At 51.7% G+C, this 12,045-nt stretch overlaps 6 protein-coding genes across 6 annotated transcripts; 2 read left to right on the forward strand and 4 right to left on the reverse strand.

Moving 5' to 3' along the window:
• Positions 1-328: 328 nt before the first annotated feature.
• Positions 329-1,884, reverse strand: ASPVEDRAFT_54830 (uncharacterized protein; the record flags this gene model as incomplete). The annotated part of the gene is made up of 3 exons (XM_040814980.1): positions 329-841; positions 925-1,242; positions 1,300-1,884. 3 exons carry the CDS (start codon positions 1,882-1,884, stop codon positions 329-331), a joined length of 1,416 nt encoding a protein of 471 aa, XP_040670469.1.
• Positions 1,885-2,585: 701 nt separating this feature from the next.
• On the reverse strand, positions 2,586-4,432 carry ASPVEDRAFT_86091 (uncharacterized protein; the record flags this gene model as incomplete). Its single annotated transcript, XM_040817783.1, has 8 exons — positions 2,586-2,778; positions 2,870-2,935; positions 3,006-3,155; positions 3,218-3,617; positions 3,672-3,842; positions 3,893-4,031; positions 4,086-4,284; positions 4,335-4,432. The coding sequence occupies 8 exons, from the start codon at positions 4,430-4,432 to the stop codon at positions 2,586-2,588; spliced, it is 1,416 nt and encodes a 471-aa protein (XP_040670470.1).
• A 166-nt stretch (positions 4,433-4,598) lies between these two features.
• ASPVEDRAFT_809760 (uncharacterized protein) lies at positions 4,599-6,888 on the reverse strand. The gene is made up of 5 exons (XM_040816956.1): positions 6,510-6,888; positions 6,230-6,444; positions 5,772-6,166; positions 5,210-5,722; positions 4,599-5,148 (listed from the first exon to the last, which is right to left on the reverse strand). The coding sequence occupies exons 1-5, from the start codon at positions 6,802-6,804 to the stop codon at positions 4,692-4,694; spliced, it is 1,875 nt and encodes a 624-aa protein (XP_040670471.1). The 5' UTR covers positions 6,805-6,888; the 3' UTR covers positions 4,599-4,691.
• An 11-nt stretch (positions 6,889-6,899) lies between these two features.
• On the reverse strand, positions 6,900-7,813 carry ASPVEDRAFT_153045 (uncharacterized protein; the record flags this gene model as incomplete). The annotated part of the gene is made up of 5 exons (XM_040808335.1): positions 6,900-7,043; positions 7,100-7,171; positions 7,226-7,491; positions 7,544-7,653; positions 7,722-7,813. 5 exons carry the CDS (start codon positions 7,811-7,813, stop codon positions 6,975-6,977), a joined length of 609 nt encoding a protein of 202 aa, XP_040670472.1. The 3' UTR covers positions 6,900-6,974.
• Positions 7,814-8,260: 447 nt separating this feature from the next.
• On the forward strand, positions 8,261-10,000 carry ASPVEDRAFT_197465 (arylsulfotransferase family protein; the record flags this gene model as incomplete). Its single annotated transcript, XM_040809235.1, has 3 exons — positions 8,261-8,819; positions 8,873-8,938; positions 9,009-10,000. 3 exons carry the CDS (start codon positions 8,261-8,263, stop codon positions 9,998-10,000), a joined length of 1,617 nt encoding a protein of 538 aa, XP_040670473.1.
• Positions 10,001-10,545: 545 nt separating this feature from the next.
• On the forward strand, positions 10,546-12,033 carry ASPVEDRAFT_74202 (uncharacterized protein). The gene is made up of 2 exons (XM_040816243.1): positions 10,546-11,257; positions 11,316-12,033. Exons 1-2 carry the CDS (start codon positions 10,583-10,585, stop codon positions 11,940-11,942), a joined length of 1,302 nt encoding a protein of 433 aa, XP_040670474.1. The 5' UTR covers positions 10,546-10,582; the 3' UTR covers positions 11,943-12,033.
• The last annotated feature ends 12 nt before the right edge of the window (positions 12,034-12,045 follow it).

Genomic DNA, 12,045 nt, shown 5'->3' on the forward strand with positions numbered 1-12,045 from the left:
CGTATTCGGCCCGATCCGGTGCCGCTTTAGAGAGGCAGTCTTCACCACAGCTTTCACTAGAGGTGAAAATGGAGTAATGGATGGTATTGTGACCACTGAAATACAGCATTAGATGCGATACGAGTCTACTCTTTGTACTCTAGCTATTCCACTCACACTTAGAAGGATTTCTCGACAAAACCGTCAACTATACCAAGGCAAGTACAGCCCTACTTAAACTATACAAATATTATAGTAGTACACTATGAGTTGACTTGCACTTTAACAGGTAGACAAATAAATGGAGTTAAGATAATAAAAATGCCGTTCCGGTAAAGCTAAGACCAGTCTACAGTTTTGATGACTTCCGGTCAAGCAGCAATGGATCGGTTAGCTCCACCTTGTACTGACTGAGCAGGGATTGTGTCTTCTGCTTCTGGGCTTCAATCTTTCCCAGCAATGCCTTGCCTCGCTTGTTTTCATTGCGGCCTAGCTGCAGAATATGCACCTCGTCAGGCCCATCGACAATTCTCATCGTTCGTGCTCCTGAGTACATGTTGGCCAAAGGAGTATCTTGAGACACACCACCGGCTCCATGTGCCTGGATTGCGCGGTCTATAATCTCAGTCAACATAGCAGGGACTTGCACCTTGACCTCGGCGATCTCTTTCAGCGCATATTTGGCGCCTCCTTGGTCGATCATGATAGCAGCGTTGAGCACTGAGAGACGAGCGGAGTCGATCTCAATCCGCGACCTTGCAATACGTTCCAACATAATTCCATGCTCGCTCAGCTGTTTGCCAAATGGCCTCTTTCGAGGATCGTTGATCCGCGCCAGGAAGTATTCCAGGGCTTTCTCCGCCTGTGAAAAGTGACCACCTCGTTAGTGCCGGTCTCTATATAAAAATGGATTAAAGAAGAGAAAAAAAAAAAGAGAGCCCTTACCCCTCCTACTGATCTCATTGCGTGGTGAATTCGGCCAGGCCCAAGGCGGCCCTGGACGACCTCGAAACCGCGGCCTTCGCCTAGGATGACATTGCTCTTGTGGACGCGCACGTTATCAAAGAATATATGCCCATGTCCGTGGGGAGCATCGTCGTAACCCAACACGGAAAGCATACGCTTGGTTGTGATTCCTGGCGTATCAGCGGATACCGCAATAACGGTCTGCTGCTTATATTTGTCTGGGTTTGCCGGGTCTGATTTGCCCATGACGAGAAAGACCTTTGTCCGAAGATCACCAGTGCCGCTCGCCCACCATTTCTACCAAATTTCATCAGCATGGCAGGGACAAAAAAAAACAAGTGATGGCGTTATTACCTGGCCATTAAGAACGAAATGATCTCCGTCCTTTGTCATGCGAAGCTCAATGTTCGTAGCATCACTACTAGCAACCTGCGGTTCGGTCATCAAGAACCCCGATCGAATCTCCCCATCCAACAATGGCACCAGCCACTTCTTCTTCTGCTCCTCGGTGCCATATTTCGCGAAGACCTCCATATTGCCGGTATCTGGGGCGGCGCAGTTTGTCGCCTCGCTGGCAGTTAGACTGCGGCCCAGATACTCAGCCATGAGCCCATACTCCAGATTACTATACTCAGCGCCATGCTTGGCAAAATGATTCTTGGGAAGGAACATGTTCCACAAACCAAGTTTCTTGGCTTTTGCTTTGAGATCCTCAATGATCTGAGGGTGGGTGTTGAAGCGCTCCTCGGTGGAGCGACCCAGCTGTTGCTGGTAGATGGCATCGGCAGGGATGCATTCTTCCTCGACGAACTTCTCTACCAGGTCGAGGGTCTTTTTGGCGCGTTCGCTGACGAACGGCCGGGCCATGGCCGGGATTCGCTGCGATGCTGGGATGTAGCCATTGTGGCTGTTGACCAGGCAGGGGGACGACGACGACATGTTGGCAAAACTCCACAGAATGGAGGTATGGTTTAGAATGGGGTTTATGGTGTTGTCAGTTTAGTGAGGAAAGCGATTGCGAACAGGAAGCTCAAGGATGCATTTATCTAATCTGTCCTCGGGTCGGCTACGGCCCCTCGCAGTAACGTCGTATAGAACCGAATGCCGAGGCCTCAATGGCACCACCCTCACGCACAGCGCATTAGTGGCATATCAATGGATGATTAACTAGCGAATGAGCCTTATTACATGAACATTATTTAGTTAGTTGCCTTGAACTGATAACTAATCATTCGGCAGTTGGTTAACCAGGTAGACTTGGATATTTTGTATTCGTTTCAACGATACCAGTTTTCCCCATTATTTCCCCCCACGCCAACCCCTGGCTTTAGGCTTTGGGGTAATTTATTTCAAGTATCTATATATAGTTTACCGATATTGATGCCATAATGTAAATAAATAAAAAAAAAAAACATACAACAGCTGGGATTCGCATGTGGTCACCCACCATACTACTAACCAGCCGGCGTGTGGCTTAAGTACGGCTGAGCGGACGGGAAGCCCTGTTTTCCACACCCTGTGGTCGTATGTACTATAATCATTTAATGAATGGATTGTATAGCCCCGCGACTAATCCATAGTAATCACCCACTGGACTAGAAGGCCCTTAGGAATACGCGTTTCCTCACGGCCATGGTCACTCAGCAGTTCGCCCCCCCCTCCCTCCGCCTGCCTCGCCGCAAGTCATACCCGGAAAGCACAGCAGTGAGAACCCACGCGACTCCCGCGAGCGCCGTAACAGCCGAGAACGCACGGTGATAGAGGGGCGCATCGCCTTCTCGGAATATCTGCCCGGACGGGATGCCACCTAGATTCGAGGCCATGATGATGAGCCTAGTGAGTGGAGGGCGAGGCCCGGTTAGTCAAGCCAGCACTACTTAGCATCAACTCCAACACCAACGGGGAGACCACGGCCGCCACTCACGCTGAGGATATACTGCGGTCTTGCGGCCCTGTTGTCTTTGACAGCATCCAGCCGACATTGAGAGCACTGGAGGTGCGGGACTCACGTTAGTGAGTACTCGGGGGCAAGGGCAAGAGGGAGACGGGGACTTGGGTACTGGATCGCCGAGTAGGGAGTTCCGGCCATAACTAGGCGCACGTAGCGAGTCCACTTCGAGACGTGGGCCAGGGAAGTCAGAAATCCTGCTGCGACAGTCAACCAGCTTGCGGCCACGAGGGCGAGAAGGCCTCTATGGCCGGAGCAATCTCTGGAGAAGTAGCCCTGTCAGCACTACCTACGGGACCGGATCCTGGCCTGGAAACCACGTACGAAAGATACGCCAGAGAACAATTTATAACCATGGCCAAGTAGGGTGCAACGGAGAACAGCGCGTTCGACTGGACGGTGCTGAACCCAGACAGCTTAATGATGCGCGGTGCGTAAGTCATCAGGCTGTGTACCGCGCAGACGCTGGTCACAGATACCAGGATGTGTAGCCACATGCGCGGCCGACGGATCGTGTGTCCGATATCGCGTGTGGAAATCCGCATTGCCCCCGTCGCTGCTTGGGTGGGATCGTCGAGGAGGACTCGGTCGTTGAGGATCTGGCTCTCGCGGGTGGTGAAATAGCTCCAGCGGTTGAAGGTTACCAGCGGGTTGCCGTTGCCTCTGTGTGGTGGGATAAAGAGGACGAAGAGGACGCCGATGACGAAGCTAATGATGCCATCGACTGCAACGATCAGGACTGGCGAGGATGTCGGGGTCTGCAGGGAGGCTGACTTACCCAGGAAGAGCCATCGCCATCCTGCCATCCCGGCACGGCCGTCGAGAGTGAGCAGGCCTGCCCCGAGAAGGCTGGATGTTGCAGAGGCAAAGTTCTGGCCGAGGTAGAAGAGCGCAACTCGTACACTTATTTCGCTTTTCTTGTACCAGCTCGAAATGTAATAAAGCGAGCCTGTTGCGAAGCTGAGCGGGCTGCATAAAAGGCATCTGGGGTATACGCACCAGGAATGAAGCCGGCCTCCATGATTCCGAGCAGCAATCGCGTTGCGAGAAAGGCCCCATGGCTCTGGATAAAGGCCTGAAATGTTGCAACTAGACTCCAGGCGCATATCTGTATCGACAGCCAAGGGCGTGGTCCGACCTGGTTGTTCTGTTATATTCCCAGTACTTGTCATGCTGGCCAGCCTAAACTAACCCTTTGAAGTAGGATATTTGAGGGGATTTCGAAGAGGAAAATACCGAGCGACAGAAGCTGGTTGCCCACGTTGATCTGATTTGTCGTGATATGCAGGTCCTCGGTGATGGTAGAAGTCAGGGCGCTGGCGATGTTGGCGCGGTCAATTTGCAGAGCGAAGAAGGCCAGCACAAAACATGGAAGAAGGACTACATCAACCCTGTAGCACTATTAGGGATCTATATAATGCAATGGAAGGGTCTCGTGTACTTTCGCCGGGCACGAGCTTCTTCCTCTTCGCTCCAATCGATGGAGATCTCGACCGGGTCTGTCGGGATGGAGACAGTGCAGCTGTTGCGTTTGTTCATGGCGCTTAAAATACAAGTATAAGAATGGATTTACACTCACAGATTACTGGGAATACATATACAAAGCCAATTGAGGCAGTGGACTCGCACTTTGCCCGGAGGCTTCCGATATCTAGCATTACGGATGAGTTCCTGCCCATTCCCGGCCCCTATCCGGCGAGGTGCGTGATAACGACTTACTATTGCTCATAGCCTGTGCTATAATGCGGAGCAACATACGCCATCGTTATATCTAGCTGGTCTCCAACGTGGGTTCGTTCTAGCTATCCCGGACATATTGTGCTGTGCTCAACCCAGATAAGCTGAGCATATCCAGGTCATATTCACTCTCAAACGGGAAGGAAAAGCTCCCCAACAGATCCATCGACAGCAGTTCTTCTTCGGCAAAGGAATTTGCTGCTGCTCCTCCCACTAGCCACTCTGCTGTCGTAGTCGACGGCGGGTCTGGTCCTGGCGTGGCCTCTCCAACGCAAATCCGGTCCACCAATATTCTGGTGCTTTGCCTTCGCTGGAAAATCTGTCTCTCTCGTCTATTTTGAACAGCTACGTGGATGTCGCGCAATATCCGACTATATTGCTGTGCATGAGGGCTCTGGGGCGACAGTCGCTCTAAAATGGCCAAGGCCTGTTGATAGGCATCTTCAATGTCAGCAAGTGTGTTGTTGGGGGCGAAGATTCGAAAGGCCAGCGTTAGACCCGCAGAAAATGTCCAAGCCCTGGGGAATGTTTCAGCAGAAAGAAAGGAAGAGTATTGGGATAAACGTGTGGTTGTCTTACTTGATAAAGCATGGGTTCTCAAGGCCAAATCCCATTTCCACGGCATCGTGACATGCTTGGATAATATAAATGGCCGAATCTAAGCATGCAGATGCGAGACTCGCTACAGATGTTTGATGCCCTAAATGGAGGAGTTCGTTTTCAGAGCAAGCGGGGCCTTCGGTGCCCTTGAGAGAGAAGACCAGGAATGGCCGAGTGGTAACGAGCACCGCATGATAGTACAAGCACGATATATTGGTCAGAGGAGCACCGCAACTCTCCTTGGATTGTGCGACAAAGTCCTCACGCCAGCGAGTGAGAAGGACGAGGACCTCCTCGGCATCTGCCACGCTGAGCTGCTTCTTTGAACAAATACCTACGAGCATCTTCCGAACTATCGTGGACAATCGGAATGATTGATCAAGATCGGTGGCCTGTGCTAGTTGGTCTTGAACTGACACGTGCGCAGTAACGAATGGCCGGCCCAGAATGGAACAGAAGATCGTGTCTAATATATGGATACTCTTCCACACCCTGTGCAAGTAATTAGAATGGGGGCCCGTTGTGGCAGCCTCAATCTTACCGGGCTTTATGCGACGTCACAGACGACAGCTCCTCATCGGCAATCCTATGTAGTCCGAGGGCATGTGCAAGTTGCGCTGCCACCCCGATGAACAGGCAAGCAGAGTTCCGGCGATACCGGGCCAGCATATAGAACGAGGTTAACAAATTCAGTACAACCGTATCAACGCTGGCTGGCTGGAGTATCGTGCCCAGGACGTCAGGCTTAGCATCGACCCACAGCGCCTGCGAGATTTGCCTGTCTTGCGCGTTTTGCAAGCGGCACTGGGCGCCGATGGCTAGGATGAGTTTGAGATCAATCGGTAGTTCACGTATCTCAAACCGCTCCTTTCGCGTAGCAAGCCGCAGGCTTTCATGGACGCCGGATCTGGTATCGACTTCTATTACTCGACACGTCTGGCCTAGAATATAAGCATATCCCACACGTCATGGGAGCGATCCCGATTACGCTATACTTACAGCGTCAAAAAAGGCATCGACGAGCTCTCCTAGATCCTCCACATCGATTGACGCAGAAAGAGGGAGGTCAGGCCCACCAAGGTCTTCCTCAAGCATCAGGCGATGGGTGGAAGGGCTGCCATCTGACGAAGTGTCCTCCTGGTGGATAAAGTGCTGTCCAAACGCCTGTCGCAACAGCTGCAGGAAAGATAATGGCGCGCAGTCCCCAAGGAAGACTGCATTGGTTCGTCAGCTGAAGCAACTCAGGTATACAGTTGACTGGAGAACAGAGACTACCCACCGCTCTGTCCATGCGGACTGTGGAGGATCTGGTCGGATGTGAGGACAGTGACCTCGGACAATGAGGCTTCCTGTGAGACTCCCTCTTGAATGGGGTCAATCTGCCTCTGCGGCGTGGCACTGTTTCGCGGGCGCCGGCGAGAGGTTGAAGTGTAGCGACATTGAGACATCAGCCCTCGCTGTTGGCAAGCCGAACACGGATGCCTCGAATCGCATCGTCTTTTGGCGGCTTTACAGGGTGTGCATGCTTCCGCAACCCTTCGCCTGTTTTCCGGAAGCACTGGCGGACGAGGCATATCTGCATAGTCAAAACATATTAAACTACAGCGAGTAGCCTTATTAAGGAAGATTTGCAGGCCGAGATAACGCCACACCCGCTAGTCTCGCGTGCTCGCACGTGGCTTGCGCAGTTACCAGGCTTGCCTGGAGTTTTAATACTCGATTAATACTGATTAATTTTGATTATCTAAGGGGGGAACAGCGTCGTTAAGAAGGGACCCTTTACACCAGAGTTGATAGCCATAAGGAATCCGTTCTACGATAGTTCTCAGCACTGATTGCGACGGGGTCAGTTCAAAAGCGGCCACAGACCTGTTCGACACTGAATCCAAGCGCGTTGGTCGAATACAGCTGCAGAAGAATGGGCATAAACCCCGTCGCCAACTATCGTCTGGTGAGACGGATACGGAAACATGCGTCGGTTGCTTCGCTACTGACTGCTCCAAGGAATGAACTGAGGCCGAGAGCCCAGCCGCCGTGGTATCTCGTAACCCGGCCATTGGCAAGCTGCAATAGGGCTGGCTTGAAGATTCTCACGGGGGCAAAAAAATTCGAGGGGGAGAAGCCTTGGGGGCGAGGAGATGTCGCGGCGGGCCTTGAGTTCCCCAGAAAGGCCAGTTCGAAGATAACAGAGCACACCATGAGCCCAAGTGCTGTTGCAAAAGCAGAAGATACGCTGTAGTATTCGCTTACCAAGCCTCCACCTGTGAAGTGTTCAATACGCTATTCCTTAAACGCCGATGGGCGAGGACGTACCAAGGTAGGCCAATGCTGTTCCAAACATTACCGCGCCCTGCAGTCGACCTAGGGCCCTAAACTGGTCATCACCTACCACTATCCGAGACACGTAGGCGTTTGTAACAAGACTGGGTGTAGTTAATCAGATTCTCATGCCGTAAATGTTCTGCAGCCTCGGTTATACAAACATATATACCCGGTTGAGCCGCCGGCAACCCCTAACAGTTGTGAAACCTGACAATCAACATGCCAGTCCGAGAGCCAATCCTCACTGTGATAAATCAGCATCATAAACACGCAAATGTCCTGAGAGTACATGCCACCGATAAAGTGAACAGCCTAATGGCTGGGCCCACCGTCTGCTGTATAAGCACGGCCCTGATGCTGAATGTCTTCAGGGACCAGCTTGTGACTAGCAGATTCACGAGGCCTGCGTGAGGTCAGCCACACGTTATACCTTTTTTTCTTTCTTTTCATGCTGTGATATACCATTGACTGTGATCGATATCCAATTGATGATGGGATCCTAGAAAGATACTTGATCATTGTCAAGTAGCATGGATCTCTTGCGCGTCGTCTACTGACAGTAACGGGTGACGGGTTAGGGCACGGATAGGGGCCGGGTAAGTGGCGGGTAAGGGCCGGATCGTGCCCCAAGTCCAGACTCGCCAACTCGTAGAAAAAGAAAGGCTCCAACATCTTCCAGTAAATCATGTTATGCCTGTCTCATCAACCATGCTCTTGCGATGGGTCTCCATAGCAGCCAGCCTCTGTGGCTTGGTCTGCGCTGACGGACAATACCGGTCCCGCCCTGACCTCTCCCCGCCACGGCTCAACATCACCATCCCTGCGCCCGTCCCGGGAAACGGATACATATTCGTCTGTCCGTACTCAGGACTAGTGAAAGGTGGCGGTCTAGACGGGCCCGAGCAGCCTGCTGGATATATCTTTCGCGATAATGGTGATCTGGTGTGGTCCAGTCTGGGCCTTCTCTCCGGCTGGGTTGGGAATATGCAAGTGACCGAATATAAGGGTGAGCCAGTGATTTCCGTATTCCAGGGCGAATTGGATTTTTACCATGGCCATGGATGGGGGCAGCCGACCCTTCTGAACCAGCAATATGACCCTGTACGGTTGCTGCGTGGGGGGAATCACCATATCATCTCCATTCACGAGTTTCGGGTTGTCAACGGCACGACGGCGCTGGTTGAGGTTTACGAGCCGACTGTCATAGACTTAAGGTCCTACGGAGGGTTAGTAGGCCAGCACTGGATTGTAGATGGCATATTTCAAGGTTGGTTTGTTAAACAGTATCGTGGAATTTCGCTGACATTTCTGGGCTTGGAGAATTGGACTTGGACTCCAGACAGGTGTTGTTTGAATGGAGAAGCCTGGAGCATATCGATCCATCTGGTATGAACGATTCTACATCCTCCACCGATGGATTCAATACGTGGTAGACTGACGGTGCGCGAGCAAACAGCCAGCGTCGTCTCACTCGCAAGCGGCCACGCGGGAGACGCCAGGAACTCCACAGCTGCCTGGGACTACTTCCATATCAACAGCGTGGACAAGGACGACAGAGGCGACTATCTGATCTCTGCTCGACACGCCTCGGCATTGTACAAAGTGAATGGCGCCACGGGCGACGTGATTTGGCAACTGGGCGGGCGCAATTCCACCTTCTCGATCCCCGTCGAGGCCCAGTTTGCTTATCAGCACGATGCAAGATTTTACACTCCACATGGCACGAGGGACGGGGATGAGTGTGTTTCCCTCTTCGACAACTCTGCCCGCGCCAACGGCCATCGCGGTGGCGGGGTTGAAGTGCTGCGCAACTACTCCAGTGCCAAAGTAATCTGCCTGAACCATACGACAAAGGCAGCGTCGCTTGTATCAAGCCTCAAGTCGCCAGACTCAATCCTTGCGCCATCCCAGGGGAACGTCCAGTATCTTTCGAATGGAAACACATTTGTTGGATGGGGTCAAGCCGGGGCAATGACGGAGTTCAATCGGGATGGTGACCCGCTGTTCCACGCGTACTTGGACTCCGGCGAGATAGGCCAGGGGGTTCAGAGTTATCGTGTATTTCGGTTCAACTGGACGGGGACCCCGCGTGAAGCCCCGGCAATCGTCGCTCTGAGAGAAAAGGCACAGGGACAGATAATGGTTTACGTCTCGTGGAACGGGGACACCGAGGCGGCGCGATGGAGATTCTTCAAGATCGGCTGCTCTGGCGGCGACAAACAGTGCCCTTCGATTCTGCTTGGCGAGGTAGAGCGCAAGTCGTTCGAGGCGGCGTTCAAAATCCAGGATAATGCATGGCCGTGGATATTCGCCCAGGTGCTGAATGCAAACGGCGAGGTCCTCGTCGCGACGCAGGCAGTGCGAGTGATTGAGGAAGTGGATTTATTTGGGCTGGATATACCGATGCAGCTTGCCAGCGACCAGGATATTCTCTGTGTACAGTGTTAGTAGCTATCAACGGACATGGCTATCAGAATGGTTGCTGGAAGGTCGAGTGAATCAGGAAGTAATATGGTATCTAGATGAGAGTGGTACTAATTAAGTAGAGAATAATCTTTCGATCTTACCTACACTTCGAGGACAACAGTTGACCAAATGGAAGAGAAACAAGTTAGGCCTCCAGCCAGCTCCATCGACTACGAATGCAAGACATTATAATGATTGGACTGTCTGTCTCACTGCCATGGGGCCAGAGTGCAGACCCACAACGATCGAACATAAAAGCTTCGATTCCTGTCATCATTGCTTGGTGTTTGTTCTTGTGCTTATAGATATCTGCACTTCACTTGCTTCATAATGAGACCGTTCGTTATCGATGATTGGGTCGCGAACGGCTTAATGACCCGCGAGGCCATTCTGAAGACACTCACTGAGAGAATGGAGAACTCCTGTTGCTTAAGTGAGGATGAAGAATTACCCCAGCTTCGCAAGACCTTCGATTCTCTCTGCATCGACGAGAACGGGACAAGAAAGGTCACCCTGCCTATTTTCGTCTCGTTTCTTCAAGCCGCAGGGTTTTTATCACCGTCCATGGCAGAAGCAAGGGCTATCATTTATCGCAGTCTTCTATACCTTTCGCAAGCTCCATTTTTTGGCTCGGCAGTCGAGTCATTAACACAAGATGACCTCTTCAGGGCAATAGTGCAGGCCGACTATGAACGCTCTCGTCGAGCTTACGAAGAGGGAAATATGTCCCGAGCCAGGACGCCAGGCGATACCCAGCGTCTCCTCTTCCAAAGCCTAGCGACGGCCCGTGATGGTAAATACTTCCCAGTCAACACAGATGAGGCAAGGAAGCAGGCAGAACGCAGGGCATTTGACCTGCCGGAATCTACCCGGGAGTTTGGCCAGACCAACTATGACGAAGATGGGGATGAGATGTTCCATGACCTCCTTGACACGCTCTATAATGTACACGAGCATCGCATACCCCAATGGTTTTGTGTCCCGCGGGACCGGTTTCGAACACTGGCTAAAGAGATTCGCCAAGGTGACGAAGACGAACTCCGTGATCTCAGTATTCCACGGGATGATTTCAGAGCCTTTGTGAAACTCCTATTGATCGCGCATGTTGGGCGGCCACTTGTGCAGACAGTGTATTCTGAAGAGCTAGATCAAATCTCGGACTGTATCGTCAGAAGCTTTGCTCAGGTTCCTAATCTCGGCATTACGTGGGATATGTTTGAGCAGGCTAGTCATGCAACCGTATGATCTCTACCAAACAAATCCTCTCTTTTAAAGGAAACACTAATCATTTAAACAGCCTGCACTATTAAAGGGCCTCCACCGTCTTCTATCCAGCTTTTATACACCATTAGAGACGCTTGATATTCGAGACCTCCCAAATAAAGCAGGACACATAGCCAGCCGGCCAATTCTCTCTCAGCTGGGGCTTATAATCTCCCAGTCAGACAACTTCGAATACGACTACTTCGAACTGTACAGGTACTACGACATGACGAAACATGAGGGAGAGGTTATTGACGTCGCCAAGGTGGCAGAAGATATGACTGCAGCCGAGGACCCCATCACTGTCCTCATATCCGGTAAAACCACGCAAACTAACGAAAAGGCTATTTTCGGATACTACCTGCCATTTCGTGGTCACGATGAACACGGAGACGTGGATCCTTGTCTTCTCTTCCAACTTAGTCCAATCCATGATGTCTTCCGAGGAGATAACGCTGGCCGACCAGGATGGGAGATTTGCAGTCAGAGCCTTATCTTTGGAAAGAAAGACGAGGGGGTGGCATTAGTCTTGGAAGAGGATTGTAAGCGTGCAGTGCTGTTTCACAATATATCTGGTGATGCTTTGTACGAAGCCACAGCTTGGAGGGGAACTTGGCAAGTGGATGTGCAAATTGAAGAAATTGAGATGTGGGTAGAGTGATTATTATAGGGATATGCTAGTTGAAGCAGGGTCGATATTAATTAGGGCTAGCACAGGTTGAGTAGACAGCAACAAATGGGAGCCTACCGGGACCATACTACTT

Source organism: Aspergillus versicolor, assembly GCF_001890125.1.
Source record: "Aspergillus versicolor CBS 583.65 unplaced genomic scaffold ASPVEscaffold_8, whole genome shotgun sequence".
NCBI lineage: Eukaryota > Fungi > Ascomycota > Eurotiomycetes > Eurotiales > Aspergillaceae > Aspergillus > Aspergillus versicolor.